Source organism: Mycteria americana, chromosome 17 (assembly GCF_035582795.1).
Source record: "Mycteria americana isolate JAX WOST 10 ecotype Jacksonville Zoo and Gardens chromosome 17, USCA_MyAme_1.0, whole genome shotgun sequence".
NCBI classification, from domain to species: domain Eukaryota; kingdom Metazoa; phylum Chordata; class Aves; order Ciconiiformes; family Ciconiidae; genus Mycteria; species Mycteria americana.
This window is the reverse complement of record NC_134381.1, coordinates 1,293,559-1,320,838: the sequence shown is the minus strand read 5'-3', so window position 1 is coordinate 1,320,838 and position 27,280 is coordinate 1,293,559. Positions and strand designations below refer to the sequence as shown.

The 27,280-nt window shown below is 41.6% G+C and overlaps 2 protein-coding genes across 2 annotated transcripts in view; one reads left to right on the top strand and one right to left on the bottom strand.

Annotated features, from left to right (window-relative positions):
- The first annotated feature begins 244 nt into the window (after positions 1 to 244).
- MAN1B1 (mannosidase alpha class 1B member 1) lies at positions 245 to 26,338 on the top strand. Its single transcript, XM_075519763.1, has 13 exons — positions 245 to 479; positions 2,805 to 2,913; positions 3,582 to 3,718; positions 4,774 to 4,934; positions 7,242 to 7,351; positions 8,661 to 8,846; positions 10,992 to 11,140; positions 11,780 to 11,968; positions 13,026 to 13,216; positions 14,650 to 14,770; positions 18,905 to 19,102; positions 19,408 to 19,539; positions 20,428 to 26,338. Exons 1-13 carry the CDS (start codon positions 345 to 347, stop codon positions 20,629 to 20,631), a joined length of 2,022 nt encoding a protein of 673 aa, XP_075375878.1. The 5' UTR covers positions 245 to 344; the 3' UTR covers positions 20,632 to 26,338.
- DPP7 (dipeptidyl peptidase 7) overlaps positions 26,308 to 27,280 on the bottom strand; it is a 24,822-nt gene continuing 23,849 nt past the window's right edge. Inside the window, exon 13 of the mRNA XM_075519765.1 lies at positions 26,308 to 27,129. Coding sequence (XP_075375880.1) covers positions 26,988 to 27,129 — 142 coding nt within the window. The 3' untranslated portion in view covers positions 26,308 to 26,987. The remainder of the gene's footprint in view (positions 27,130 to 27,280) is intronic.

Genomic DNA, 27,280 nt, shown 5'->3' with positions numbered 1-27,280 from the left:
GTGAGGGCCGCGGCTGCCGCCTCCCTGCCCGCGGTGAGGAGGACGAGCCCCCACGCTCCTGCCGCGCCCCACTGTCCGCGCCGAGGGGCGCCGGAGCCCGCCGCCCTTCCTCGCCGCCGTGCCGGCCCTGGCTTCCCGTGGCGGGGCCGGTGCGCCCTACGGCCGCCGTTGCTAGGGCGCGGCGCGGCTGTTGCTAGGGGCGCCATAGAGTCCCGACGTGCTCCCGGGCTAGAGCGGCACCCGGAAGTGGCCGCTTCGTCCCGCTCTGGGCTGGGAGGCGCGGGATCATGGCTGCCGGCGCGCAGGGCGGCGGGCGGGCGGGCTGCGGCCCCTGAGGCGCCGCCATGTACTCGGCTGCTGCTGCCGTCGCCTCGCCGCCGCGACGGGACTTCATCTCCGTCACCCTCAGCCCGGACGAGGCGGTGGGGGCCGGCGGCTACAACAACAGCAAGGCCTGGAGGCGGCGCTCCTGCTGGCGGGTGAGGGCAGGCTCCGGGCCGTGAGGGGACTCGGGCTGTGGGGGGCTCCGGGCCGTGACGGGGAGCTGGTAGTGGCGGGTAGCCCCGAGCTGGGTGCAGGGGGCACCTGGCAATGAGGGAGCCCTGTTGGGATGGGGAGGGACGGGCTGTAGGGAGCGGGCAGTGAGGGGTGTCCCTGGGCTTGGGTGCAGCTGGGCTGTGTGTTGGGGGACCTGGCTTGGAACCCCCCATTCCCAGCTGGGGACGGGGCCTGAGCTGTGGGCACTCGCCGATGGGGATGCCCTGGGCTTTGGGGAGGGGTGGTCTCGGGCTGGGGGCTCTGCGAAGAGCAGTGTTCAGGTGGCAGCTCTCCACCTGGCCGGGCTTTGTGGAGCGCAGGCTGGTTGAGAGTGCTCTAAGTTATATCTCAATTTTTGTGAACAAAGCTGGGGCGGGGGGATACGGTATGCGTTTGAGGGGAATCCTGCCCTCTGCTGGTGGGCACTTGGGTGACAACACTGCACCCTCTGGGCAGGAGTGGCGAGGGGGGTGAGATTTGGTCTTGGTGCCTTTGCCTCCTATTTTAGGGCTTGAAGGGGGAGCCCTGTCCTCTGCCCTAGGAGAGTGAAGGGAACGGTTCTGCTCTCTGTGGGAAGGCCGAGTGTGAGAAGAGGGGTCTCCAGCAGAGCTGTGTGGAAGTGACCTTTGTGTCTGCTTGGGGGTAGGGAGTGGGCAGGCAGCTTTACTGGGGGTGGGAGTCTTGGGTTGGAGAGGCAGGGTGGGAGTGAAAGGGACGAGGTAACCCTTGCTGAAGATAGGGGATATAGCCACCTATAGAGCCTTTACAGGTGGTCAGATAAAGCGTATGAAGAACTTGTTTAGGGACACAGTATGGCAGCGTCTCTCTGTTAACAGCTAGGGAAATGTGGGGATAGGGCACAAGATGCTTCACCCTTCTTTTTATCCTTATTCTTTGTCAGCAAAAAAAAGATGGTGGTGAATGCTCTCTTGTATTCTTGTACCTTGTTCCTACCCATCCCAAGACACCCCAGTCAATGCCTCTTTTTCCATCCTACCCAGAGGAAACACAGGACTGCTGGGTTTTGAGTATCCTTCTGCAATTGGGTAATGATGATACAGTTGGCCGTGCAGGTAGAGCCGAAGGTGAAGGAGTGGGATCAGGATCTTGCGGTGTGCATAGGGAAGGGTGTATGGGATTGCTGTACAGGATTACTGTACTGTCAGCAGTGTGGGAGGAAAACAGGAAATGTGTGCTGTGGGGCTCGGCAATATGAGCACGTTGACAGTTCTTCACTGAAACATTTGCAGTCTCTGGTTGCTATTAAGAGGATGAGGACTACGGGAAGTGCTGTGGGGTGTAGAGTGGTTGGCAGGAAACTGCAGGTTGTTCCCAAGTGTAGCATTGGCACTGAAGCGCCCTCTCTGTATGCCAAACCCAGAAATTAGAAGCAAAATGCTGCTCTGGTGAATTTTGATAGGACTGTTAGAAAACCAGCAAAATGGTAATTTAACAGTTAATGTTTAACTCCACCTGCTCTCTCTCTAAATGGAGGAAACTTCTCTCTCAGGCTAATGTAGCATTTTCTGTCTGACTTTTAGTGATTTTGTTGTATATATTTCAGTTTTAAAAACACATTTTTGCCCAGGACTAAACTTGAAAACATTGTGGTTTTGTCTTGTTTGTTGTTCTGTTGGTTTACCTCATTTTCATGTTGCTGCGGGTTGGTGACTTTATTTGTGGTGGCAGGACCTGTTCTGTGTGACAGTTCCACATATGTTTGTCAGAGGCAGGATGCCTGGCTTTTCTTGTCCAGTGACTGGTGCTTAGCTTATTTTGAGCCTTTCTTCTTTGCTGCACTAACAGTTTTAGTTTTCCTACCACTTTCTTCTGTTTCTTATTTTGCATATATGTTCTGCAGTACCTCCCCAGCCAGAAGGGAGGAAAGAGGCTTTTGGCTTATTTCCGAGTTGATCCCTGGGCAGATGCACAGGTCAGCCAGCGAAGGTTGTGATGAAAGTCAGCACACTGTAGGTGATGCTCTCTGGGAATCTCGGCACTTGGCAGTCTCTGAGGTTCTTGCAGCAAGTGGCTCTGATGTTTCTCTGAGCCTGCTGTGCCATATGCTAGCATGTTGTATCTCTATTTTCTCTGTCATCAAAGAAAATAAGCAATGGATGTCTGCAGTTGGAAACAGAGGGTAAAATTAAACCTACTCAGTTTTGTGTTTCTTGCTCTGAATGAACCAATAAGAGTTTATTTTTGACTGAGTAGGCTTTTAATGTCGTGCTAAATATTCTTCCTCTTACTTATTTTCTCTCCTAAAGAAATGGAAGCAGCTGTCTCGACTACAGCGGAGCATAATTCTCTTCCTGTTTGCCTTCTTGGTAGTCTGTGGAGTCGTTTCATACACGAGCGTGGGGGAACCGTGGAAAAGTATGTGATCTGCATAGCTCAGAATTACTGGAATGTGGTGTTATATTTAAGAGATTGTTGTAGTTCTTATAACTAGTTTTAATTTTTATTGACAACCACTGGGTGTATCCATCAAAGCGCAGTTGTAAGATGATTTTTATGTGACATGTTTCAATGACTTGTTTCTGCTTAATCAGAAATATTTTTCATATGCCTTTTCATTGTTTATCTTGACTAGAGCAGCATTTTGTTTTAGTTGATTAAGATTTGGAGGCTGTGGGTTTTTTTTTTATTATGTTTGTATGTAGATATTGGCAACCCAAACCTAATCAGTAGGATAAGATAATCCTCTCTTGGTTTTGATTGTCCATCAAATTAGAATTCCAAGCTTTGCTACAATACGAAGGCACATTTACATTTGATATTATCTTACTGCCTGTATTGAGAAGCTAAAATAATAGTGATTTAAAAAAAAGCACGTGCCTTTTAGCAGCCTCCTTGTATATTAGGGAGAATCTTAATACCAAAAGACACTTTGTATCTAACAATTAGTTTGTGTTTATCAATGTTTTGTGAATGGAAACACTTTTTGGAGGTCCATCTAGTATGTGAATGCAGCAAACTGTTATAAATTTCTAGCTGGAGCCTAAACTGTTGATTCCTTCTGCTGAGCAGTTTTGTGTGTCTAGGTCTAACAAACAAATCGTTGGATGATCAGAGAACACAACCAGAAATTCCTGGATTAAAGCTAGCAAATCCAGCCGTCCTACCAGCACCCCAGAAAGCAGATGCCAACCTTGGAGACCACCCAGAGCTTTCCCCGCAGGTACTATGAGAAGAAATGGGTTTTATAAACCTACCAAAGAGTTCGTGAAAGCTGCAAATACTGCTTGCTTCCAACAGTTGTTGAGGAGAAAGGAGTTATAACTTGCAATAAAAGTCTGCTCTGGGTGGAATGCTCTCCTTTCAGGAAGGGCTTTGGTATAGTATTTCTTGGCTTTACCTTTTTTATTTAAGTGTTCAGTATACTATTTCTTAATTGCTGATACACCTAGGAGTGCCAGGACTTTAGGTCACAGTGACCTCTTACTTGAGGCTTCACTTCCCTGCTATGATTAATTTGTTTGGACTTGGAGTGCTCTGGACGTCAGTCTTGCTGTTGTGAGGAGCCTAAATAGAGTCGTGGCTGAATATGAGATGTAGGATACAGTCAGTGTCACACTGAATTGGAATAGCTTTTCTGGTAGCTTGAAAAATAGCAAACAGAGCAGATATTGGTAGGTTTTGGAGGGTTACATTTGTGGGGGATGCAACGGGAGAGAAACATGAACTGACTGTGTGTATTAGTGGAGTAGAGGAATACTGGTTACTGTTTTGCATATGAATTTTTGGGATTTCCAGTTAATGAATACGAAATTTTGTATTAAAACTGTCCCTCATCGTGCACAAATGTACATGTATTACTGTATAGTAATTGTTGGTATTATCTAACACTGGCATTGTGTAAGCTTTTTTTTTTTTGCATGCTTTTTGCTAATTCTAATAAAAATTTACTGCGCCTAGTAAAATGGAATCAAATATCTTTACAATCCTTTGGTAGTGCCTTGTGTTAAATTAATATCTGGTAGCAGTAGAGGTAGTTTAAAAGTAATTTATCAGTGTAAACTTAAGAACTGGATAATTTTACCAAAAGTTTAAAACAAAAAATCAAGGTCTTTAGCATACCTTCTGTTCAGGACAGAATTTGCATGCTGATACAATATCAAAATAAGATTTATCCGAAGTTGTATTTAACACTGGAATGCTCTTGATTTATGGTTTGAAATTTTACCATCTCTGCAACATACCAAGCACATTTTTTTTTTTTCTTTATTTTCTCAGAAGCTGCCAAAACCGCCTCATGTTCGGCGTGGTCCTTCCAATCTTCAGATCAAGGCACCACGGAGGGATGTGAGGCTGAAGACCCGACATGATACTGGCAGGGTTGTAGAAGAGCCGGTCCAGGCTGATAAAGAAGAGAAAACAGAGAAATCCGTTATCAGGTAGAAATGTTTTCAGCAAGTTACAGTGCTCCCCCCCCTCGCCCCCGCCAAGATCCATTGGATGTTGGAGTGAAAACTGTTGGGTTTTCTGTTGACTGTGTGTGAGGTTGATTTATTTCCTTGCATATATTTGTTCTCAGGTCTGGCCTGACAGCTGTTGATATTGCTAGGCTGATTTATTTAAGTTTGAATGTGCAGCTTTTCTGTTTTTACTGTTTGCGTCATAGAACTGCAGAGGATTTGGAGCCCTACAAGGCTGTCTGTATTTCTAATGCACTTAGACACTCTTAATGCTCAGGAGAATTCTCACTGTCTGTAGGTTTCTGCTGTTTGTTTTGTAGTAAATATTAATGTACTAGTATCAATACAATAATACTGTGTCCTGGTTTCAGCTGGGATAGAGTTAGTTTTCTTCCTAGTAGCTGGTATAGTGCTGTGTTTTGGATTTAGATGAGAATATTGTTGATAACACACTGATGTTTTAGTTGTTGCTAAGTAGTGCTTACACTAGTAACGGACTTTTCAGCTTCTCATGCTCTGCCAGGCGCACAAGAAGCTGGGAGAGGGCACAGCCAAACTGGCCAAGGGGCTATTCCTTACCATATGGCGTCATGCTCAGTATAGAAACTGGGGGCAGTTGGCTGGGGAGCACCGATTGCTGCTCGGGGACTGGCTGGGCATCGGTTGGTGGGTGGTGAGCAGTTGCATCACTTGTTTTTTTGTTTTTTCCCTGGGTTTTGTTCCTCTCACTCTCTTTGTTATTTTCCTTTTCATTACTTTTTTTTTCCCCCTTTCAATTATTAAACTGTTCTTATGTCAGCACACGAGTTTTCTTACTTGTGCTTTTCCGATTCTCTCCCCCATCCCAGCGGAGGGGGCAGTGTGAGTGAGTGGCTGCGTGGTGCTTAGTTGCTGACTGGGGCTAAACCACGACATACTGTCACGAGTGTCTTTGTCCTGGGCCAGACTTGGAAAATTATACCAGTGTCAGTGTTGGTTAGGGGTATGATGCCACTAAACACAGCAAGCCCAATCTGAACTGGCAGAAGCTGTAGATGTGTATGTAGTTGTGTGCATGTAACTGTACAAGATACGCTTACTCCTTTCTTACAAAAGATTAATCATACAGTTCAAAGACCTCTTATGCACATATAATATCTTTTTACAGAGGGTCTATGCTGCTATGATTATATTTCTACTAGGTTATTCCCTAAGATATTATTGAGTGAAATCTTTTGACTTGGGAATAACTGAAGGGATGTAACTTGGATATATAAAAGATTAGTACAAGTTCAGCGGAGGTTCTTAAGATTTGCAACACTAGGCTTGGTTTTTTATATGTTTGTGTCCTTTTCAGCACTGGCACAGCTGAGTTGATCGTAGCATCAGAACTGTGCCTGCATCAGCATTTTGGCTGTTGGTATTATCCGAAAGCTCTCAGAATGACTTGAAGTGTTTTATTCCTGTGCTTATGCTATAACTCATAGAGTTAAATGGGTGGTAACAGGAAAACTTAGGAGAGCAATGAAACTATAGTGAAGACTAGTTACAAATTTAAAGAATGAAAGTAAGAAATAAAATTATAGGATTTTTGTAAGTCATAAGGTATGCTGACTGTAAACAATATAAACTTTAAAGGTCCTGTAAGCCTGGTTCCCTTAGGAGGCATATCATGAACTCAAAGGCAACATATCTATATATTAAACAGCATGGTTGAGATTGATTGATCTTGGTATGAACTTGGCTTGACTTGAAGTTCATTCTGAAAGACTTCTCCTTCAGGAGATTCATAATAAAAATCTGTAAAAACTGATTTATGCATCTGTAGTGGTAGGGGAGGCTTGTGAACCCCTTGGTAGTAAAGCAAGTACTTTAAGTGGCTAGTCCTTTGTGCTTGTTCATAATTTTTTGATGATCATCATTTGTGTGGTACTGTTTAGCGTTAGTGGCTCCTGTGATCATTTCAGAACTGGTAGAGAACAAAATACTTCTAATGCAGCATTCTCAGCTATTTTAATTCTTTTTAGAAGTTCTTTATTAAATTCCATTGCCAGGATATTTAATGAAATTTCAAGAGACTGTAAGACACATTTCTTAATCCAGTAAAATTTCTCTGGTGCAAATTACTTTCTTTGAACAGAAAAATCATCTAGTGGACAACATAGCTGTTTTGATCTTTGATACAAAATCCAACTCCTGTTTTATGAAAGTATCATGAGAAAAAGGAAATGCAGAGATAAGTCTCATTCATTTGCATGACTTTCTGTGATCAAATTAAGTCTTAATTACAATCCCTTGTATTTGCAGCTGGAGAGGAGCAGTGATAGAACCTGACCAAAGCACTGAACCTCCGTCTAGTAAAATAAAGGAACCAGAAAAACCTTCATCTGTGGAAGCTGAAGACCAGAAGGAACCAGGTAAATAGTACAGTTAATGATACCTTTATTTCTGTTCACCTTTATGGTTGAAGTTGTGCAATTCCTCCCCACACACTTCTATTTTATTTATTTATTTTAATTAAAGGAAACAAAAAGTGAAGGAAGGATTATTTACCTAGAACATCCAAACCTTTCAGTGTCCTTATTCCACCATGCCAGCCTTCATGCTTATTAGCCTTCAGAATTTGAAAATAAGTTTTAGTGACAAATCTTTGAAATATAGCCTCTGGGATATATTTCATGCTGCAATATAGCCATCTTTTCTCCAGGAAAGGGTAGTCTAAAGATGGAAGGCTTGAAAGGGACAGCTTCCTTTTTCAGCAGAGGTTTTCCTTCTGTTCTGCAAATACAGGGAAAGTGACTTACTCCCCAAATTAAACTGAACTATTTTTAAGGCTCACCAGAAAGCTGTAGAAGTTGTTTTTGCAGTTGCTGTCGTTGTGGAGTAAAGAACGTGTTGTTCTGCTTTTTGGGTTCATATGAGGAAGTTCTGATATGATAAACGTGGCATATTACAATGTGATGTATTTGGCTTTCACTAGCTTAATATGTATGGGGTTAGTTGTGCTGCTTGGCGTTTCTCACTCTAGAAATCTTCGTTTGTTTATAATTTTGCAAAATTTCAGCTAATGGGCTTGAAATTTTTCATGTTGGATGTGTAACATAAGCTCAACTTTATGGCAAATTGTGAGCAAAAATTTCAGTAGAACCATGGAAAAAGACATGGCTTTGCCGAAGATGGAAAACGTAAATTTTCTTCCTTTTTTGTATTAAATGAAAAGTTCAAGAGAAATCATTTTGTATAACTGGTTTTAAATTTAGCAGAAAGCAATGAATAAGACAGGGAAGATGAATAAAAAATGGTATGTGGTAAATTAGCTGAGGATTGTATTGTTAGGCATAATGTATTCAACAGCTGAATTACAGTTGCTTTAAGCAATCTTAATTCTGGTATTTCCTGATTTTCAGGTCTTTGAGCTTTAGTGATACTCATCTAACAACTGTGCATCTGATTATTTTAATGTTTTATTTGCAGAAGTGACTTTTTTTTGCCAGGCAGAGATCTCTGTTTCCACCTGACTGAATTGCTGACAAGAAACACTGACTGGTTATTCTGCAGAGGAAAGGCTGTACTGAAACGAATAATCTGAGGATAGTTTTTCCATTACACTGATCATTTAGTTTGGAAGAAAGTTTATTTTGGGTAGAATGCAGCAAAATGGTGTTTGGTGTAGCTGCATAACTCCCCTGCAGAAGTCTTGAGCAAGGTGCTCTTTTCCTTTTGCAGTGCCCATAAATGAACGTCAGATAGCTGTGATAGAAGCCTTCCGCCATGCATGGAAAGGATACAAGGATTTTGCCTGGGGCCATGATGAGCTGAAGCCTTTGTCCAAGTCTTACAGCGAGTGGTTTGGACTTGGGCTTACCTTAATTGATGCCTTGGATACCATGTGGATTTTAGGCTTAAAAGAAGGTAATTTTTTTTTTCCTCCTCCACTTTTTCCCTCTAAAATAATTCCTTATTTTCTATTCAGGCAGTACATGTTCAGAGTTCTTTGAGGGGAACGTTTATTACGTGTGGTCAGTAAGTTTTGTTTTCCTGTGAAGGTAAATACATATATATATAAAAACAGTATGCATAAAAATAAATATTAAAAACTGCCCAACTGTATTAAAGGACACCATTTTTCTTGGGATAGAATTTTGAGCCAGAAAAAAAATACTCTGCTGTTACACATAACAATGGATATATCTGCTAGAAACTGAGGAATGTATTAATAAGCCTCCTGATTTTTGTTTCTGTACTATTGCCAGCCACTGTAGGCTTTCTACCCATCAGTCTTCAGTAGTTAGCCTGAAAGCTCCTACGTTGTTTTATCACACCTAATATCAATATTTCATATCTGGATTTAAGAAGGTTGTTTCTGTAAGGAATCAATGGATGTAGAAGGGGAGTGTTCAGTACCTCCTTCCCGAACTGCTCTGCTGTCTGTATTTTTTCACAGTTATTCTGGAAGTGGCTACATTAGAAAACTTTCAAACAGATTTTAAAAACTAAGCTGAAAATTCTGCAGTTCTCTTGCAAAAAACTTGCTTAATCAGTATTTAAGAGTTGTTTGGAGTTTTTTTGTGGTGCAGGATTTTTCTAGTGGTATTTAAAAATTTCTGGAACTGTATCTATTTAACCTTGGTAGATAGCCACCTTTGTAAACTTATCAATCATGCAATTTTTTGTGTCAAGATAGGAAGAACAGAGCTGCTAGTAAGGGGACAATAAACAATGAAAGTCTTTCATGGTTTTGTCTCTTCTTCCTTTTGAAGTTTGTGTAAAACATAAATCAAACGAAAACTCCCTATCATGTGTTTGCAGCTCTAGGCCTGAGCAGTCTATCTTGAAGTTTCGTCAAGTTGACGGTGTGTTGCTTTTTCTTTTTCATAAAAAATTGTGAACTGCATAAAGCTTTTAAAATATTAGTAATTTAGATGTGTTGAAAATGGGTTCTTGGTGAAGGCTTCTTCATTTTTTTATAGCAGTTCTTTTGCTGCTTGCCTTAGAAAGCTCCTGGGGTTTCTTCTGAATAACAAATGCTATATAAATTAAAGTTCTGTTTGAGGTTGCCAATCTTTCTTATAAGCTGATGAATGCTAACGCTTCTGTGAAAGAGGACCTTCCCTTTTCTATTGTACTGCTAGATAGTGCCAACATCTGACAGCAGAGATTTTTCTGTGGTTCTTCTCAGTCTACCCAACATCCAGTATTTACCCAACATCCAAGACATTTTTTCTTGTGAGGACTCAGAGGCATCCTTTTGCTTTAGAGTTAATCTCCTGTGGAATACCTTCCATTTCTGGGAAACTGGTTGTTCTTCTGTGCCTGCTCACAAGCAGTTTCCGGAAGGTGTGAGATAGCTCACGCCTCTAACAGTGAAGGCTAAGCTGTCTCTAACTCTTATGCACCATGGGGTTAGACCCTGTGCAAAAGCAGTCATGCAGTCATTGAGTGATGCTGCTGATCAGCTGACTGTTGAATCTAAAATGGCTTTTTTTACATTCCCTTTTAAATTAGTAGTATGATAAACAACCATTTTTGTTTCTGGGGAAAAAATTGCAGACTATCAGGATTTTATGGGCTAAGTGCTGAAGCAGGAGGCAGGCTCCCCAGGACACAGCTAGACTAATGGCTGTTAACTGAAAATGTTATCTGTTATCTTGGTAGATAACAGCTTTGGTTTAAAAAGATTTAATTAAAAAGTTCAGAAAGCTGTGGAAGTGTAACTAATTGTCTGACAAGTCAAATGGATGGACTTAAAAGATCTCAATTTCTGGACTATTTTAATAAAGAATTCCTCAATTTCTTCTTTTTTTAGACTATTAGGAACTTTATTTTGCTGGGTATTTCTGTCTGTATGCGTCTGTGGTGCACACTGAATAAGAATTAAGCCGATGGTAGTCAAATTTCTCCTGGCATATGCTCTTCATTTTAGTTTTCCACCTAAAATTGTGATCTCTGTAGACAGATAAAAGTAACTGTCATGGATATATGGAGTACTAATGTCTCTAGTCTAGTTCTTGAAACATGCCAGAAGTTTGTAACTGAACTACCTTTTATACTTTGCAGAGTTTGAAGAAGCAAGGAAATGGGTAGCAAATGATTTAATATTTGATAAAAATGTGGATGTGAACCTCTTCGAGAGCACTATTCGTATCCTGGGGGGCTTGCTGAGCACCTACCATCTCTCCGGAGATAGCCTCTTCCTGGAAAAAGCTGTGAGTGACTAGTCTTACAAATGAAACTGGATTATGTATTCCATATTGGACAAAGTTGAGGGAAGATTCATCAGAAAGTTAAATGTTGCTGGTTTGTAACAGTTTCATATTTGAAGTGGTGGGAAAGGGACTTATCGTTAATATTTTAAGCCCGCGCTTCTTTGTGCTCTCTGAATAACCTCAGAGCCTTTCTGTGTTTTATCAAGTATTCTTATATGCCTGTTCTGTTGATGAAGAGCGGACCATAATAAAGTTCATGAAACAAAAGAGGAAATAAATGGTTGGCAAAGAGTAATAGTTGTCTTTGTAGCCCTTTCTGTGTGTCTTAACAGCATCAGCTACCTCTTTAGATTAGCTAGATGCAGTCAATGACTTCAGAATTATGTCAGGTTGCATAGGGATTGCAGACTCAAATGAAGCATGCAATACTAGGAACAAGGTAGAAACTGTAGTTGTTACTATGAATAAATCCATGACCTTTTTTAATTCTTGGCATTCTTGCATCGTCTAAAACTAAGCGGCTATTCTCTCTTTTTCTGTTTGCTTCGTGAAAGAAAATCTAAAGGGGTGTGCGTGTGTGTATACATTTATTTTTTGTTTTGTTTGTTATTTTGTCCTGTGCTCATGGGTTTTCTTTAGAAAGACATTGGGAACAGGCTTATGCCAGCATTCAAGACCCCCTCCAAGATACCATATTCTGATGTCAACATTGGCCGGGGCACTGCACATCCACCTCGTTGGACATCCGACAGCACTGTGGCAGAGGTGACCAGTATTCAGCTGGAGTTTAGGGAGCTCTCTCGTCTCACTGGAGATGAGAAATTCCAGGTATGGAAGAATCAGTCGATGTTTTTCTCTTTTTCCACCTCTCTACAGCTCCACCACTGACTTTACATCAACATATGTGGTCTCTGTAGTCTCTAAGTGATGTTAAATGAATTGTGAAACTCTAGATGAGGGAAGGAAAAGAAACAAAGTAATTTAAATTATTTTCTTAAATACCAAAAAGTGGTAGTGGAGGTGAATAATTATTTTTCTCACTCAGAAATAGCTTTTGATTAAAAACAAACAAACTCACTCCCCCTTCCCCCCCCCCCCCCCAAACCAGAAAACCAAACCATAACAAAACCAAAACAAACACCACCCCCACCGTCCCCCAACATCCCCCAGTTTTTATCACTGACATTTTTGTTTGACACTAGGTTGTCAGATTTTGAAAAAAAATTAAGCTAAACAGGGGACTGTGAAACTGTGCCTTGCTTATGTTGTTAGAATTTTTTGTGTGGTTTCTTGATGCCATTATCTAAATGCAAAGGACAAAACCTTGGTGTTGCCATCCAAGGAACTAAAATGTGACTCGCTAGATAAGGGTCTGACAGCAGGTCGCAGTATAAGTTAGATAGTTGAAATAAAAATAATTCCAGAGAAAAGAATATTTTTCCACTCTTCTTTTTGTTTGGCGATGTTGTTTTATTGTTTTAAACTGTATCCACAGCTCAAGTTTTGAAGAGTGCAGTTATTTAAAGAAGTTTTAGCTATTGCATGATTCATGTAGTAGTTGTTTTAGCTGGACCTCTACTTTGCAAATATGAGTAAGTCAGATGATAGTCCCATGCCACAGTACTGGCTTTCAAGTGGGCTTACTTGAAGGAAAGGAAATAGTTATAATTATTTCAGAGTACTTAAATGTACCCAGAACATCATGTTTTGAGAGTCAGCAAGTTTGAAATCCTGTATTTAATATATTGCATGAGCTGAACTTGATGTCCCTGATGCTAATTTGAGGAAGAATTGTTAAAGATTTCTTACTGGCCTGAAGTTACTAGCCACAGTTTTGTGCATCATTTATACCTGTCATTTATGTTTGCTGTTTTCTTTCTTTTAGAAAGCTGTAGATGAGGTGATGAAGCATGTTCACACCCTCTCAGGGAAAAATGATGGACTAGTGCCTATGTTCATAAACACCAATAGCGGGCAGTTCACTCACTTGGGTGTCTACACTCTGGGTGCCAGAGCTGACAGCTACTATGAGTATTTGCTCAAGCAATGGATTCAGGGTGGGAAAAAAGAAAACGAGTAAGTTCTTTCCACTTCTCATATTGGTGTGAGAATTATGTGAGCTGTAGAACTCTGTTGTAGTTTGCTGCTTAAAGAAAAATAATGTATGTGCCCAAGAGTCGACTGAAAATATCACTGTTTTTAAAAGCAAGCTAAGCAAGCAAGAGGGACCTGTAACTTGATGTAAAAACAGCATGAGACTTAGTCCCAAAACTTCTCCTCCTCAGTAAACTTTTCTTCCTCAGCACATCAGATGTGAGGAGTGTTACAGACAGGAGAGGAGAATTAAGTCTTTGCAGTAGATATGGAGCATAATTAGACACTCCTGAAATGCTGGTGATACTTCATTTCACTAGCGATGTCTGTGTCTTCTCTGGGTTTGTTAGGGAAAGGTGAATCCTACAAAGATGGTTGAGGTGGGAGATTTAATCCATGAGGAATAACTTTTCTTAGAAAGAAGCGGACGCTGAAGTTTGATGTTTTTGTAAACTTTGCTTTCGGTCTCTTATGTTTCTCTTATCTGCACTGGATAAGTGGAAGAGAATGTTTGCAAGGAGCAGAGGAATTAGAGATGTTGGAAAAGAAGGTTTCCTCCAAAATGACAAAAAATCCAAGCAGTTCTTGTCTGCTTATAAGCTAATTATGTTGGACTTGTTCCTGTTGGGTTTAATGCATACAGAGCGACAACATGCCTCTTGGAGGCATTTCTTTGTATCAGAGCAGGTGCATCTCTACAAAGAAAGTTTGCATCACTGGTTTTTCCAAGCCATACCTCACTGTAAACAGAGAACCATTGTCTTTGGGACCATGAATGATGGCATTTTGTGAGCCTCCGAACGGAATTATTCAACAGGGTTTTTTCCGCATAAAAGTACTTTGAAACAAGGGAAATTCCAGTTAAATACTGTGCAACAATGTTTCACAATGAGAGGTCAAACACTGGAAAAGATTGCTCAAAGTCATTGAATCGCCATCTTTGGATGGAGATACTACTACATCTTTGGATGGAGATGCTAAAACGTTGCTCGGGTAAGCCCTCAGGCAACCTGATCTAATTGAATCTGCTTCAGAGCAGAGGGTTGAAGTAGAGACCTCCAAGAGGTCCTTACCAGCCTAGCTGTTCTGTGATTTCAATTACTGTACTTCTAAGGATTCCTGAAATAAAATCTGGTTACTGCCTAGAAACAGAGTTGGGGATATGTTTTCTTTAATACTTAAATTTAGGGTTTACTTGAAAAGTAAACCCAATATTGCTACATGGTAGTGATAACCAATTAATGTCCAGTTGATGGTGACTTCGAGGGTTTTTTTGTCAATTTTCACATTTGGTTAAATATTGTTCTTTAGACTGAAATAACACTCTCCAAAAGGATTGTGCTGAACATCAGCTATGATTAAATGTGTTCTGACTGCATGTATGTGAGCCAACTGAGAATGATTTTAATTCACAGACTGTTGGAAGACTATATGAGAGCCATAGAAGGAGTGAAAAAGCACCTTCTTCAGAGATCACAACCCAAGAAGCTTACTTTTGTAGGAGAGCTTGCTCATGGCCATTTCAGTGCCAAGATGGTAAGAAGTACAACTGCATTTAAAAAAACAACAACAAAAGAAAACAGAAAAAACACCACCAAAAAAAAAATGAAATCAGCATAGAGACAGGCAAATGCAAAGCTTCTGTGCTGTCTTTCCCGCTTCCCTCCTCCAAAGAAAAAAAGAAAACCAAACCAAAAAAAAAAAAAAAAAAAAAAGAAAAAGCCAAAAGCCAAGACTATATATACAGCCAGAGTAATGGCAGTACTGAGTAACTAGTTTGTAGATACTAGTCACCTGTGCAAACCAGGGGCCTTCTCTTTGAGTTACTCTAGTAAATCCATTTATGTTCCTGTAAGACTGAAGTAAAATTTTATTTATCTTTTTTTTTCCGGTTTTGGTCATAATATTCCAGTGTCTGAAACTGTTGAGGCGGTGGCTATTTTATGTATTATTTATTTTCCATAATTCAAAAATATATGTGGACACTTGCACACCTGGCTTTTCAGATTTACCTTCAAAAGGAGCAGGTGATCTAATATTGTGTTACTGGGTCAAAAAAAAAAAATCTGATAATTTGGGAGGGTTCTGTCCATTCATGACATTTGTTTCTTTTCCTTCATGTAGGGTTATTGAGTAAAACAGTATGCTGTTTGCTGTAGGGAAAATTGATTGATCTTAACTCCCTGCTCTTAATTTGTGCATCCATATTTTTTAAAATGTGTTTTAAGATCTTTCAGTTAAAGATCTCATGCAAGTGCAGGTATTGTGTGTGTGGATTTTTTTTTTTTTTAAGATGAGCGGTGTATTATTAATGTATGTGTAGCCTTACACATACTTTTTCAGTACCTGAAGTGAGCTTTAGTGAATTCTTTCGACTTGTTTGGTTTCTTGATGGAGTGTTTTTGAGATGTTCAGTTCTGTTTTTCAGCATGTGCTTCTTGCATGTGAATTTCCCAAAGGCTCTCCAAACCTGCTGTGAGCAAGACCGGAGTCTGGGTTTTGGGTAGAGGGGGCTCCCCCATCCCAAGATATGACAGAATTGAATTCAGACAGGGAAATTTGGCTTAGGTTTCTGCATGTGTCGGTACACTTGCTTCTGTTCCAGGGAGTCAGAGTTTTGGTATTTAATTAATTATTATTGGGTGAAAGGCTTGACAGGTATCTTACACCCCCCACTTTTCCAGCTGGCCAGAGTTCGTCTCCTGTGTCTATGTTGACCTTCACCACCCTCAACCATTTCCTTTACGACTGGACAAAGCTTTTAAAGGTCCATACAGGTGCTGCTTGTGCACCAGAGTGTTTTTACTATGTTTTTGGGTGATGAGACCTGAGCTTTCATTCTGAATGGTAAGAATCATTTGAAATTCCATATGTGACATTAATCTGTAATTCTTACATTCACAATATCAGTGGTGGATTAGCCTCTGAAGGAGGACAATCAGTCTTGTATTGCAAATTGAATTTTGCTGGATATGAGTTTTGGGCATTTTATACCATGACCACCTGAGGAACCTGAACATATATAAGTCTATGGGACCTGATGAGATGCATCCTAGAGTCCTGAGGGAATTGGCTGATGTAGCTGCCAAGCCACTCTCTGTGATATTTGAGAAGTCATGGTAGTCAGGTGAAGTCCCTGGTGACTGGAAGAAGGGAAACCTTGTGCCCATTTTTAAAAAGGGTAGAAAGGATGACCCTGGGAACTACTGACCTGTCAGCCTCACCTCTGTGCCTGGGAAGATCATGGAACAGATCCTCCTAGAAGCTATGCTAAAGCACATGGAGGACAGGGAGGTGATTTGAGACAGCCAACATGGCTTTACTAAGGGCAAGTCCTGCCTGACCAACCTAGTGGCTTTCTGCAATGGAGTTACCACATCAGTGGACAAGGGAAAAGCAATGGATGTCATCTATCTGGAATTCTGTAAAGCCTTTGACACAGTCCCCCACAACATTCTTCTCTCTAAATTGGAGAGATACGGATTTGATGGGTGGACTGTTCACTGGATAAGGAATTGGTTGGATGGTCACATCCAGAGGATAGTGGTCAATGGCTCAATGTCCAGATGGAGATCAGTGACAAGTGGTATCCCTCAGGGGTCTGTACTGGGACCAGTGCTGTTCAATATTTTTGTCAATGGCATTGACAGTGAGATTGAATGCACCCTCAGCAAGTTTGCAGATAACACCAAGCTGAGTGGTGCAGCTGACATGCCAGAAGGACGGGATGTCATCCAGAGGCACCTGGACAAGCTGGAGAAGTGGGCCTGAACCTCATGAGGTTCAACAAGGCCAAGTGCAGGGTCCTACACCTGAGTCAGGGCAATGTTCTGTTTCAATACAGGCTGGGGGATGATGTGATCAAGAGCAGCCCTGCGGAAAAGGACTTGGGGGTACTGATGGAAAAGCTGGACATGAGCCAACAATGTGCGCTCGCAGCCCAGAAGGCCAACTGTATCCTGGGTTGCATCAAAAGCAGCGTGGCCAGCAGGTCCAGGGAGGGGATTCTGCCACTCTACTCTGCTCTGGTGAGACCTCACCTGGAGTACTGCGTGCAGCTCTTTAGCCCTCAGCACAAGAAGGACGTGGACCTGTTGGAGAAGGGCCACGAAAATGATCCAAGGGCTGGAGCACCTCTCCTACGAGGAAAGGCTGAGAGAGTTGGGTTTGTTCAGCCTGGAGAAGAGAAGGCTGCGGGGAGACCTTATAGCAGCCTTCCAGTACTTAAAGGGGGCCTATAGGAAAGACGGGGACAGACTTTTTAGCAAGGCCTGTTGTGACAGAACAAGGAGCAATGGTTTTAAACTAAGGGAGGGCAGATTTAGACTGGATTTAAGAAAGAAATTATTTACAATGAGGGTGGTGAAGCACCGGAACAGGTTGCCCAGAGAGGTAGTGGAGGCCCCATCCCTGGAAACATTCAAGGTCAGGTTGGACGGGGCTCTGAGCAACCTGATCTAGTTAAAGATGTCCCTGCTCTTGCAGGGGGGTTGGACTAGATGACCTGTAAAGGTCCCTTCCAATCCAAAGCATTCTATGATTCTCTACAATCTGTTTTCTGATGTGTTCTTCAACTGACTTTGATGATTGAGCTTTCTTGGAAAGTTAACTAAATTCATCTTGATTGTTTACAAATGTTCCACAGTTCTTGAAGTAATACCACTCCTCTTGTCCTTTGAACAAATTGTTTGCTGTAGCAAGTAAAGGCTAAGAAAGAAATGTCCCTGCAGTCCTTTCATTGCTGCTGCTTTGTCTGGGGAAGGCAAGCAGGAATGCTCTTCACATGATCATCCTCAGGTGCTCCTCTTCCATATGTTCACGAAGAGCCAAAGATGTTTTGTTCAAGGTGCCTGGTATCTGTGGTATTCAGATGGCTGTAAACAAGAGAGTAAGTCTAGGAGAGCTAGTGGTGGGAATGGAGCCAGCTGTATCCCAGACTCTCTAGAAGAATGGTGCTCTTGCATCTTTGGTGCTCTATAGATGTGAGGGGTGATAGCTTTTTATTACCCAAATAACAAAGTTGCAAGAAAGGGGCAAGCTTTCAAGCAGAAGTACCCTTGAAAGCTTATCAGTGTGTTCCAGTTGTATCAGTGGATCTAATGATCTCTGCAGATGTTGTCTCTCTTACAATAATGGTAAGGTGATTATTTCAGAATGATGAAAATCTCTTTCAGCTGACTTCTCCCCTTCTCCAAAGCTTTGTTTTCTGTGGCTGACTCCCATCTCTGTTCCATTTTAAGTTTAAAGTTAAATTCAGATGATCAGTTTGTCCCTTATGTTGTCCCTTTAGATGTCTCTATTGAGAAACCTTTAGGTGATTCTGCCTACCCCCCTTCATGAGTTGGTATGAAACGTATACTTCTGGTAAACCAAAACACACTCTCTTCTCCCTTGCCCTGACCTGAAACCTTTTTTCTAGAAACTTGACATAAAAACACAGTCTTATACGTTTTCCAACTTAGTGATGTCTCTGTAATAATGCTGCCTGCCTCATGCTACATTACATCAGATTGTTAAAAAGTTACCCTCAGGTTCTTGGTACCTGAAATGTGTTTTGAAGAAGAGAAAGAAAGAAAAAAAGATACACACATAGGGACACAGAGGCGCACACACGCAAATACCTATTTGTTGTGTAATTTTTTCCCCAGTAAGAGTTGTCTTGTCTTGCAGGATCACTTGGTTTGCTTTTTGCCTGGTACTTTGGCACTGGGAGCTCACAATGGATTGACTGCTGATCATATGAAATTGGCTGAAGCCCTTATAGAAACCTGTTACCAGATGTATGCTCAAGTAGAGACAGGCCTGAGCCCGGAGATCGTACACTTCAATCTTCATGCACAAAAGGGCCACAAAGATGTGGAAATCAAGGTGAACAGATAGCTGGCCTGAACTGTAATTTGATGATTCTTCTGTATCTCTGTGCTGCTCTTGAAACTCCCAGCTGGATATTGGTGATGTGCTCTGTTGTGGAGCAGCTTGTTCTTTTGCTGCCTTGCTTTCTAGGTGTACCCTAGCCTTTGTTTTTAATTACCCCTGTAGTGTATTTCGAAGCTGAGTTATGCATAATAAACTCCTTGGAGTAGATGGAGATGGGAATCACTATTTTTCTTCCTGCATGTGTCCTTGAGGAAATTCCCTGAATTATTCTTGCCTTTTTTTTTTTTCTCTTGCAGCCTGCAGACAGGCACAACTTACTGCGACCAGAAACTGTGGAAAGCCTTTTTTATATGTACAGATTCACCGGTGATAAGAAATACCAAGACTGGGGCTGGGAAATCTTGCAGAACTTCAATAAATACACACGGGTAAGGTCAGCTTGCAATTACCTTGTTCTGTCAGGACTGTATTCACTCACTTGCTCTCTAACAAGAACTCTGGAAACCTGCTATCTTTCAAGAGTCATCAGATACCTCTGGGGAAATTTGTAAGAACACACAGAAAAATTCAGTTCATGCAGTGCCTTACAGTTCGAGATACTACTTAGTACATTCAGGAAAGAACTTGTATTACATTGGTTAAAAAGTAAAATGCAGAAGGTGTATGCAGACTACCAAAGTGTCTTTAAGTCATCTTGGAAGATATTAGAATCTCTACTGCGATCTTTTTTAGAATTCAGAAGCTGAGAAGGATCTGGCTGAATTGAAAGAACCCTTTGGTTGAAGTTGCCCCCCCCCCCCCCCCCCAAAAAAAAAAAAAAATTGCCACAAAATGTCATTAATGCTTTAATAGAGGGGTTTTTTAATATTCTGACTACAGTGCTCATGGAGGTATCACTCTGATATGCTGTGAAAGTATGGCCTAGATGCCAGTGGTCATTAAATATCCATGGTCTGTTCTTAAGAGAACAGGTATGGTACTTTGACCAACTCTAATGTAGAAATTGCACCAGTTACTTTCTGTACATATGTCCAGAAACTTCAAGGGGATGTTCTCTGTGATACTTCTTTAAGCATAAATGGACATTTTGCTTCATTTTTATCCTTGCGGTTTCTTTTAAAATGCAATGAGATTTTTTTCATAACTGAAGTTTCATATGTAAATGAAAAACAAGTATGAAATGAAAAACATGCTGATCTGTTTCTTAGCACTTACTTTCTCCAAGTGCATCTGGATGTTAAGAAGTGAAAATAATTTATTTTAGGTTATTGAAATATACAAAATTTCTGCTTTTTTTTTTTTTTTTTTTGGCACAGGTTCCTACAGGTGGATATACTTCCATTAACAACGTCCAGAATCCCAGTAATCCAGAGCCACGAGATAAGATGGAGAGCTTCTTCCTTGGGGAAACACTCAAATACATGTTTCTGCTGTTTTCAGATGACATAGACTTAATCAACCTTGACAAATACGTCTTTAACACAGAAGCTCATCCGCTCCCTATCTGGGTGCCAGCATAGACTGGGTGTCAGTAGACTTTCCAATGGTGGCATTTTTGTCTTCGAGTCACTTTACTTTTCAGGGTTTGAGGAGAGATGCTATATTGCACCTTTTTTGGCTTAAAACAAACAAAACCTTTGGGAAAGCATCTCTGGTTTGCAGAAGTCATGTCAGTCTTAAATCTAATCCCTCATTCTGGGATGGACAAGCTGTGCCATACTAAGCTGGTTTTCCTGGTATTGATGATGAGGTTCAGAGAATAATTGTAGTGTGGACCATGACGTTCATGGGGCTCTGGTGAACCAGAACTCACTTATGTCAGTCTTACTAAATGCTCATTAAATATCGGGAATGCAGCAAGTTGTCTTACAGCACAGGATTGTCCCTGGAGAGAAGGAATAAGCCTAGAGGTTTCTGGTTTATTCTGGATTCACTGAAACACTTAGTTACAGCGCCATTCCTTCATAAGAATGTATAGTGTTTCAGGTGGTAAGTGGAATAAACAAAGAACTGTAATGTTGTCCCAGGTAGAAGCAAAGCTGTCAGTATTGCTACTGATACTCTGATCTCATTCCAAACTACCGAGCTATGCTGCATCACGTTAGAAGAAGGAAGTGGCAGCAAAGCATCTGTTGTACGGTGTCTTAGTTTTATAGAGCACTTTGAACAATCTGTTCAAGCTGTGGCTGAAATGAATGATGGAAGAGAATTTGCTGCTGTTTTGGCTCAAAGTGGTATATAATTTTGTAGAGGTATTGCAGTTTTTTAACTTATCTGCAGGAATGCAGGAGATAATGTGAAACGCAAGTGAAACTACACATGCATTTTATATATTATTTGTATCAGTTAGACTCAGGTATTCTGACTGAAAGCTGCTTTCTGAGGTTGGGCACTGGGAAAGCTTGTGAGCACATTAAGTATAATTCTAAGTCAGCCTCCTTCCATCCCTTCCTGTCCAGATATTGCATTGTAACGTGCTTGTTGACTCAAAACAAGCTTACAACTATACAGCAAAGTTCATGTTATTCATAATTTTTTGGACTGTGGAGAAATTTTCAATTTTTTTTTTCCTTAGGAATACTTTGGGTAGAAGTATTTTCATTAGTAGTATTAAAAGCAGACCGTCTAAATGTATTACAATTCCTGGTCCCAATAGAATTAGTGAAATCTGTTCAGTTGCTTGAAGACAAAGCAGACCCAGGTTTTTTTTAAGAATCTTACAGGAGGCCTGGGATCTTTCATTTTTATACATGCAAATAGATTTTAAAACATGAATTTGGCAATCAGCTTTCTATAGTGCTTTTCCTTTTGGTTTTGTAGCTAATTGGACAGTCCTGTATTTGCAGACACGTTCTCAGAAATGTTCTTGTTCATATTTCTTAAAGAGGTTGTTGTCACCAAAATGTCCTTTCCCCTCACATTAATGGGAGTGGTGGGAAGTACACAGGTGCATGGTAGCGACAGTGAGGTACAGTCCCCTCTAAATCTAGGGCTGCTAAGCGGAACTTATTAAACCTGACTGTAATGGTTAATTTTCCAGTGGCTGAGGGGGGTATGTGTATTTTACAGTATTTGTAACCTTTGATTTGTAAAGTAAGATGCATCTTTATTTGTTTTATGCTGATCAGTTCTGTTTGCTGGAGTCAGAAGTTACCCTTGGGACCACTATTTAACTCTTTTAAAGACTATTTATCATTCCATGTACTAATGAAGGCTTATGGAAATGGAGAAATTTTACAAATTATTTAAATTACCTTCTGTCATCAAAGGGACCCTGGGATTTGCAAGACATGACAAGTTTGTGCAGAATGTTAATGCTCCTCCAGTTCACATGCCACCAGTAACCTTGGAAATTAGTTTCTCACTTACGTGTGCAGCAGAATCCAGTAGCTGTAGCCTTTGCACAACTGATTTGCTCCCAAGACTTTTGTTTTCTTTGACATAGAACAGCGAAGAAGGAAAATGCTGTTGAAATGTGGGAGGAAACACCTTCAGTGTATTTGTTTGTGTAGCAGGTTTGTGTTTCTGAGGAGCTGAGCTTTGGCTAAAAGCTGAAGGCTTAAAACCGGATATTTAAAAAAAAAAAAAAAAAAAAAAAGATAAATTCAGTGACACTACCTGGGCCCTACTGACTTGTGTTGCTTTGGCCTTGTGCCTTCGATTGAAGCTAGTATTGAACCCTTAATTAATGACTTTGCTATGGACTGTAATACTTCCAGAATGTGGCATTTCACCTATATGGCAGCCCTACTGAGGAAACAAAGAGATTTCTTAGAAAGTGGAATACATATAAATGCTCACCAAAAATCTTCTGTTGTTGAAGTCTTATACTAGTCTTAATATAATCGAATACAAATGGGACCATGGGAGTCTGTGTTACAATTTTTTTGCCTTATGATTGGCTTGAGAGTTCCATTTCATAATAAATTGAAGGAGAGAAGAATAAATTGTCACTTTTCCAAACACACTTGTCTTTTAGCTGAGCCTGTTGGTCCAACTGATTTCTTTCTACCTAATTCTTCTGGGAAACTGAATCTCTTTGCAAAGTGTGGCTTTACTGTCCTCATCCTTTAAATCTGAGGTTAAGATTGTTCAGCGCTCTCTGCCTTGGAGAACAAATGCTTGTTTCAGACTCCTGTGTCACATGTGAAATGGCACAAACCTAGATGATCTGATAGAAGCTCATCTGCTTCTTCCTGTTCTTTTGCAAAGGTCCCTTTAATTGCTTATTTATTTTTACTTAACATAATATGTTGTGTCAGATTAGTCTCTGAGCTTCACAGCCCATCTCAATTCCGCTATGTGCTCCCCCAGCACAACAGAAGCTTTGCACATCTTTGAAAAGTTTTCTTTCGAGTACTCTGTGGTTCTTTGAACCGAAGCCTTAACTGCAGGGTCTGTAATCCATTTGGTGTTTCAACGTACTGGTACGCTTCTGATACTTAAGTTGAATGTTGCAGAAAGGCCATCTCTTCAGCCAGTGATTCTGTCATTTTGCACAATGAGCTGCCTTGGTTTCTCCCCAAGAGCTTAAGTGCCTTGCCTAATTAAAATAAAACGAAAAAACCCCCAGCCCCACTCAGCTATACTGTTCGCTTATGCTTTCACTGAGAAACAGAAATGGTTATGGGCACAGCCACGGAGTGCTGCACAGCTGTAGGACTTGGAAGTCTCATACTCTGGGCTTTAAGCCACAGGTCAGAAAAAAATACATATGTGTTTGCTCAAAGAAAATGGAATAGATGGATGGGGCCACAGTTAGCATCTGATCTCTGAACTTTTTGAGAAGTCCCGCTACAGGTCTTAGAAACTGGCAGTTTTACAAGGTCCATGGTATTGGCTGACAGGGGCCCCTCCATGTTTCATATGGCTTTCCCTTACAAGATTTTCAACATTACATGCCAAGCTCAGATACAGCTGTATTTACTCCTCCAAATACTAGGCAAAGAATCTGCTTTGTTTCCTATTGTATACCAGTGTGACATTGCAGTGGTGAGGGATGCAGACAGGATAGGTTTTTGCAACTAACATGTTTACACAGTTTTGTGAATTTCTCTTGCCCTTTAAGAGTACTTTCCTTCAGCTGTGCACTCCTGGAAATAACCCTACAGGCAATTCAGATCCTGATTTCCAGTGCCACACCTGGTATATTTAACAAGACCAGTAAAAATGACATGTCAGGGTAGCTCCATGATGCTGTCTGGCAAGCTTGTTGCTTCAACAGAAGGGTTAAGAGTTTCCTGACTTTCAATTCGGGAAGAATGGCTTCGGGTTTGTTGTCTCTGAAGTATTGCTAGATCTTACTGTCAAAGTCTGGAGGCCTCAGCTTCCACTAAAAACCAACCCTGAGTTCTTCAGAAATAGATGACTTGTGATTGCCAGGAAAACCTGCTGATTTGCATGATCGGTTTTCAAGCTCTGACTTAAAGCCATGTGACCAGAAAGACACTTCTTACTGTTGACCCATCTTGGTCATAGTCCTCATGCTGGTACATGATGATAGAATAAGTAAGCCTTTTCTCAACAACCCCACTGGTACAGGTCTTAAACCAGCATGGGGGCTCCACCCAAGGATGGTGCTCTGGGTCACTTACTGTCTGCTTGCACTCTGTTTTTCTTTTGTGTTCCCTGAAGTTCAGCCACAAGCAATGTTCCTGCGATGAGTGGTGACTGCTGCTGTTGGGCTCTTCCCTTTAGCTTGGAGAGCACCTCACAACCAGGGTTTTCTGGTTAGATCCCATTCTTCCTTGCCCAAGGCTTCAAAACATTATGGATGTTTGCGGCACTGGCTTCAGACTTCTGCCACAGATTCTGATGCCTGTTTTTGTAACTATTTTTAGCGCTGCTCATCTATCATCTGTATGGAAGTCCATGTATATCTTGTTTATCCCTTTGCCATAGCATCTGAAAGCCTTTAGTTCATCCTTTCATATAAAGCAAACCATTTGTGCCCCTCACACTATGTGGATTCCTTTGGGGCAAGTACTATCTGCAAGAGGAAAGTAAGAGATCAGTGTAGTCCATTATAAGAGGATTAAAGAACTCTTATCCTTCTGGAAGGTCAAAAGACACCTGGGCCTCTGTTCACTCAAAGGCACAAAACAAGCCACTGGACAAAGGCAGATTACTGGACACTTGCAGATTACTTTGCAAAAGACTCATACTGAACTTGGCTGCTTTAATGCACTGCTGGGTTGGTTTAATTAGAGTGCCTGCTTGCTGGGAGCTAAGGATGTTGTTAGAAAGGTAATATAAGCAAGATGTAATCCTCTCTGCAGACACATCCACTGCTGTCTGCTTTTTTTAATGTGGTGCTAGTCCCAGGGTACAGCAAATCTAAATTCAGAAAAGTCAGGGGGTCTGTGAGCGTGGAGGGTGAATACCAGATGCTAGCATCTCAGTAAGGCTGCAAGCGGCAGCTTTGTACAAGCCATAGCATCAGCCACAAACCTGAAGCCTGAGTTCAGTATGAGCAAAAGGAACGTTGACAGGTCTTAGCAGAGGTGTAGAGGTTTTCATCAGCACAAGTGGAAAAGATACAGGTCTTACTGAGGATGTAGTTCCACTAACAGTCTTAAAACAGTTTTCTTTGGGAGCTGGAGTCTTCCATATGTTGTCCTTCATTTGTACATATCCGACAGGTCCAATAAATGGACTTCATCTGTTCCTGCTCTTCCTGTACTCCTCAGCAGGGGCTGGGGAGCAGAAGCTTTGGCCTTTTGTGCTTAAGAACAAGGAAGAGGGAAGCGGGTCATATGCAAAAAAACCCTTTTGTCAGCACCTGCATCTTGTGAAATAACATCAGTGACTGACATCGTAGCTCTGGGAACCACTTGTACTGTGATGGCAGGGAGGACCCAGCAGGACAAATACTTAACACAAAGCGTTGTGTTTGAGCAGTGTAACAGAAGCTGAAGCAATGCTTTGACTTTGCCCATGTAAACCTTTGACGACCTGGGAGGCTTCTCCACTAACGCATAAAATCATTGCAAACGGATCAATGGAGGCATCCAACTGATTACCAGGATTTAATATTTTTGCAGTTATGCTAGTATTTATTGGTGTGTAGTAATTCCAGTAGGTAAGAATCCACCTGTTTATGTGCAAAGATGAGTTTACTGCACCTGGGAAGGTGAGAAGAATCCTTTTTTATCTTCTTTGGTTATACTACCAAGCCATGAAATTATATCACATGCTTTAATAAACTTGTAATTTATTTTAAAAAGATCGGAAGGTGTCTCAAGCGGAAGTGTGCTTTACTGGTCACTAATATGCAGCTTTTGAGTGACAGCAGTACACGCCAGGATTACTTTGTGTAAATCTCCAGCTCAACAACTGGAGATCTCTTGCGCAAATTAAAACCAAAACCAAACAAAAAACCCCCACGCCCACAGCACTGGATGAGGCAGAGTCTTTTTATGTAACTGGTCTCTAGTGGAGTCCTCTGTGAACCTAAGTAATGACCGTACTTCTGCTTTTCCACTAGTCATCTAATGTTTACTTTTTGTTTAAAAATAATTTAGCTTCAACCTTAAGGTGCCTCCTGCAACCATACTGTTCAGGACAGTGATGATTCTTGGGCCTTCCAGGCAAGCTTTCATTATTTCCACCCTTTATAATGTCTTCCCATTCTGAACAGGTGAGCATGAAACCCACACAATGTGGTTTTGGCCTCAGTCAGTGATTTGGCCTTTTGCTTTTCTTTTGATGCTTGATTAGGGGCAGGCGGGACACTTCAGAAAGGTGAATTTCCACCGGCATGGCAGAGGAGGTAACACCTTCCGAAACAGCACAGGCACAGCTCAACAGGCTGCTGTCTTTTTGTATCCTGGTGGCAGCCTCGCACCCCTGCTGGAGGCTGTGGGGATGGACGTATTCACAGCCATCCGCCTGCTGAAGCTCCCGAGCGCTTCTCCCATGCTCTTTCCATCGCTGCAGATTTCACCCAGCCATCGATGATGCTCGCTTCAAGCTTGCGCGCCTCTGTGACGGACGGGGGGTCAGCCGGATTGTGTCCTCTAGAGAAAGCAGAGCAGTGTGAGCTAGTCAGTGGGCAGCAGCCCTTTGCCTCTTGCACAGGGAAAGACAAGCCAGGGAACCGAAGGACAGATTATCTGTTTTGTACTTCATATTTATGCCCTGGAAAACAAGTCACACCCCCCAGGAAGT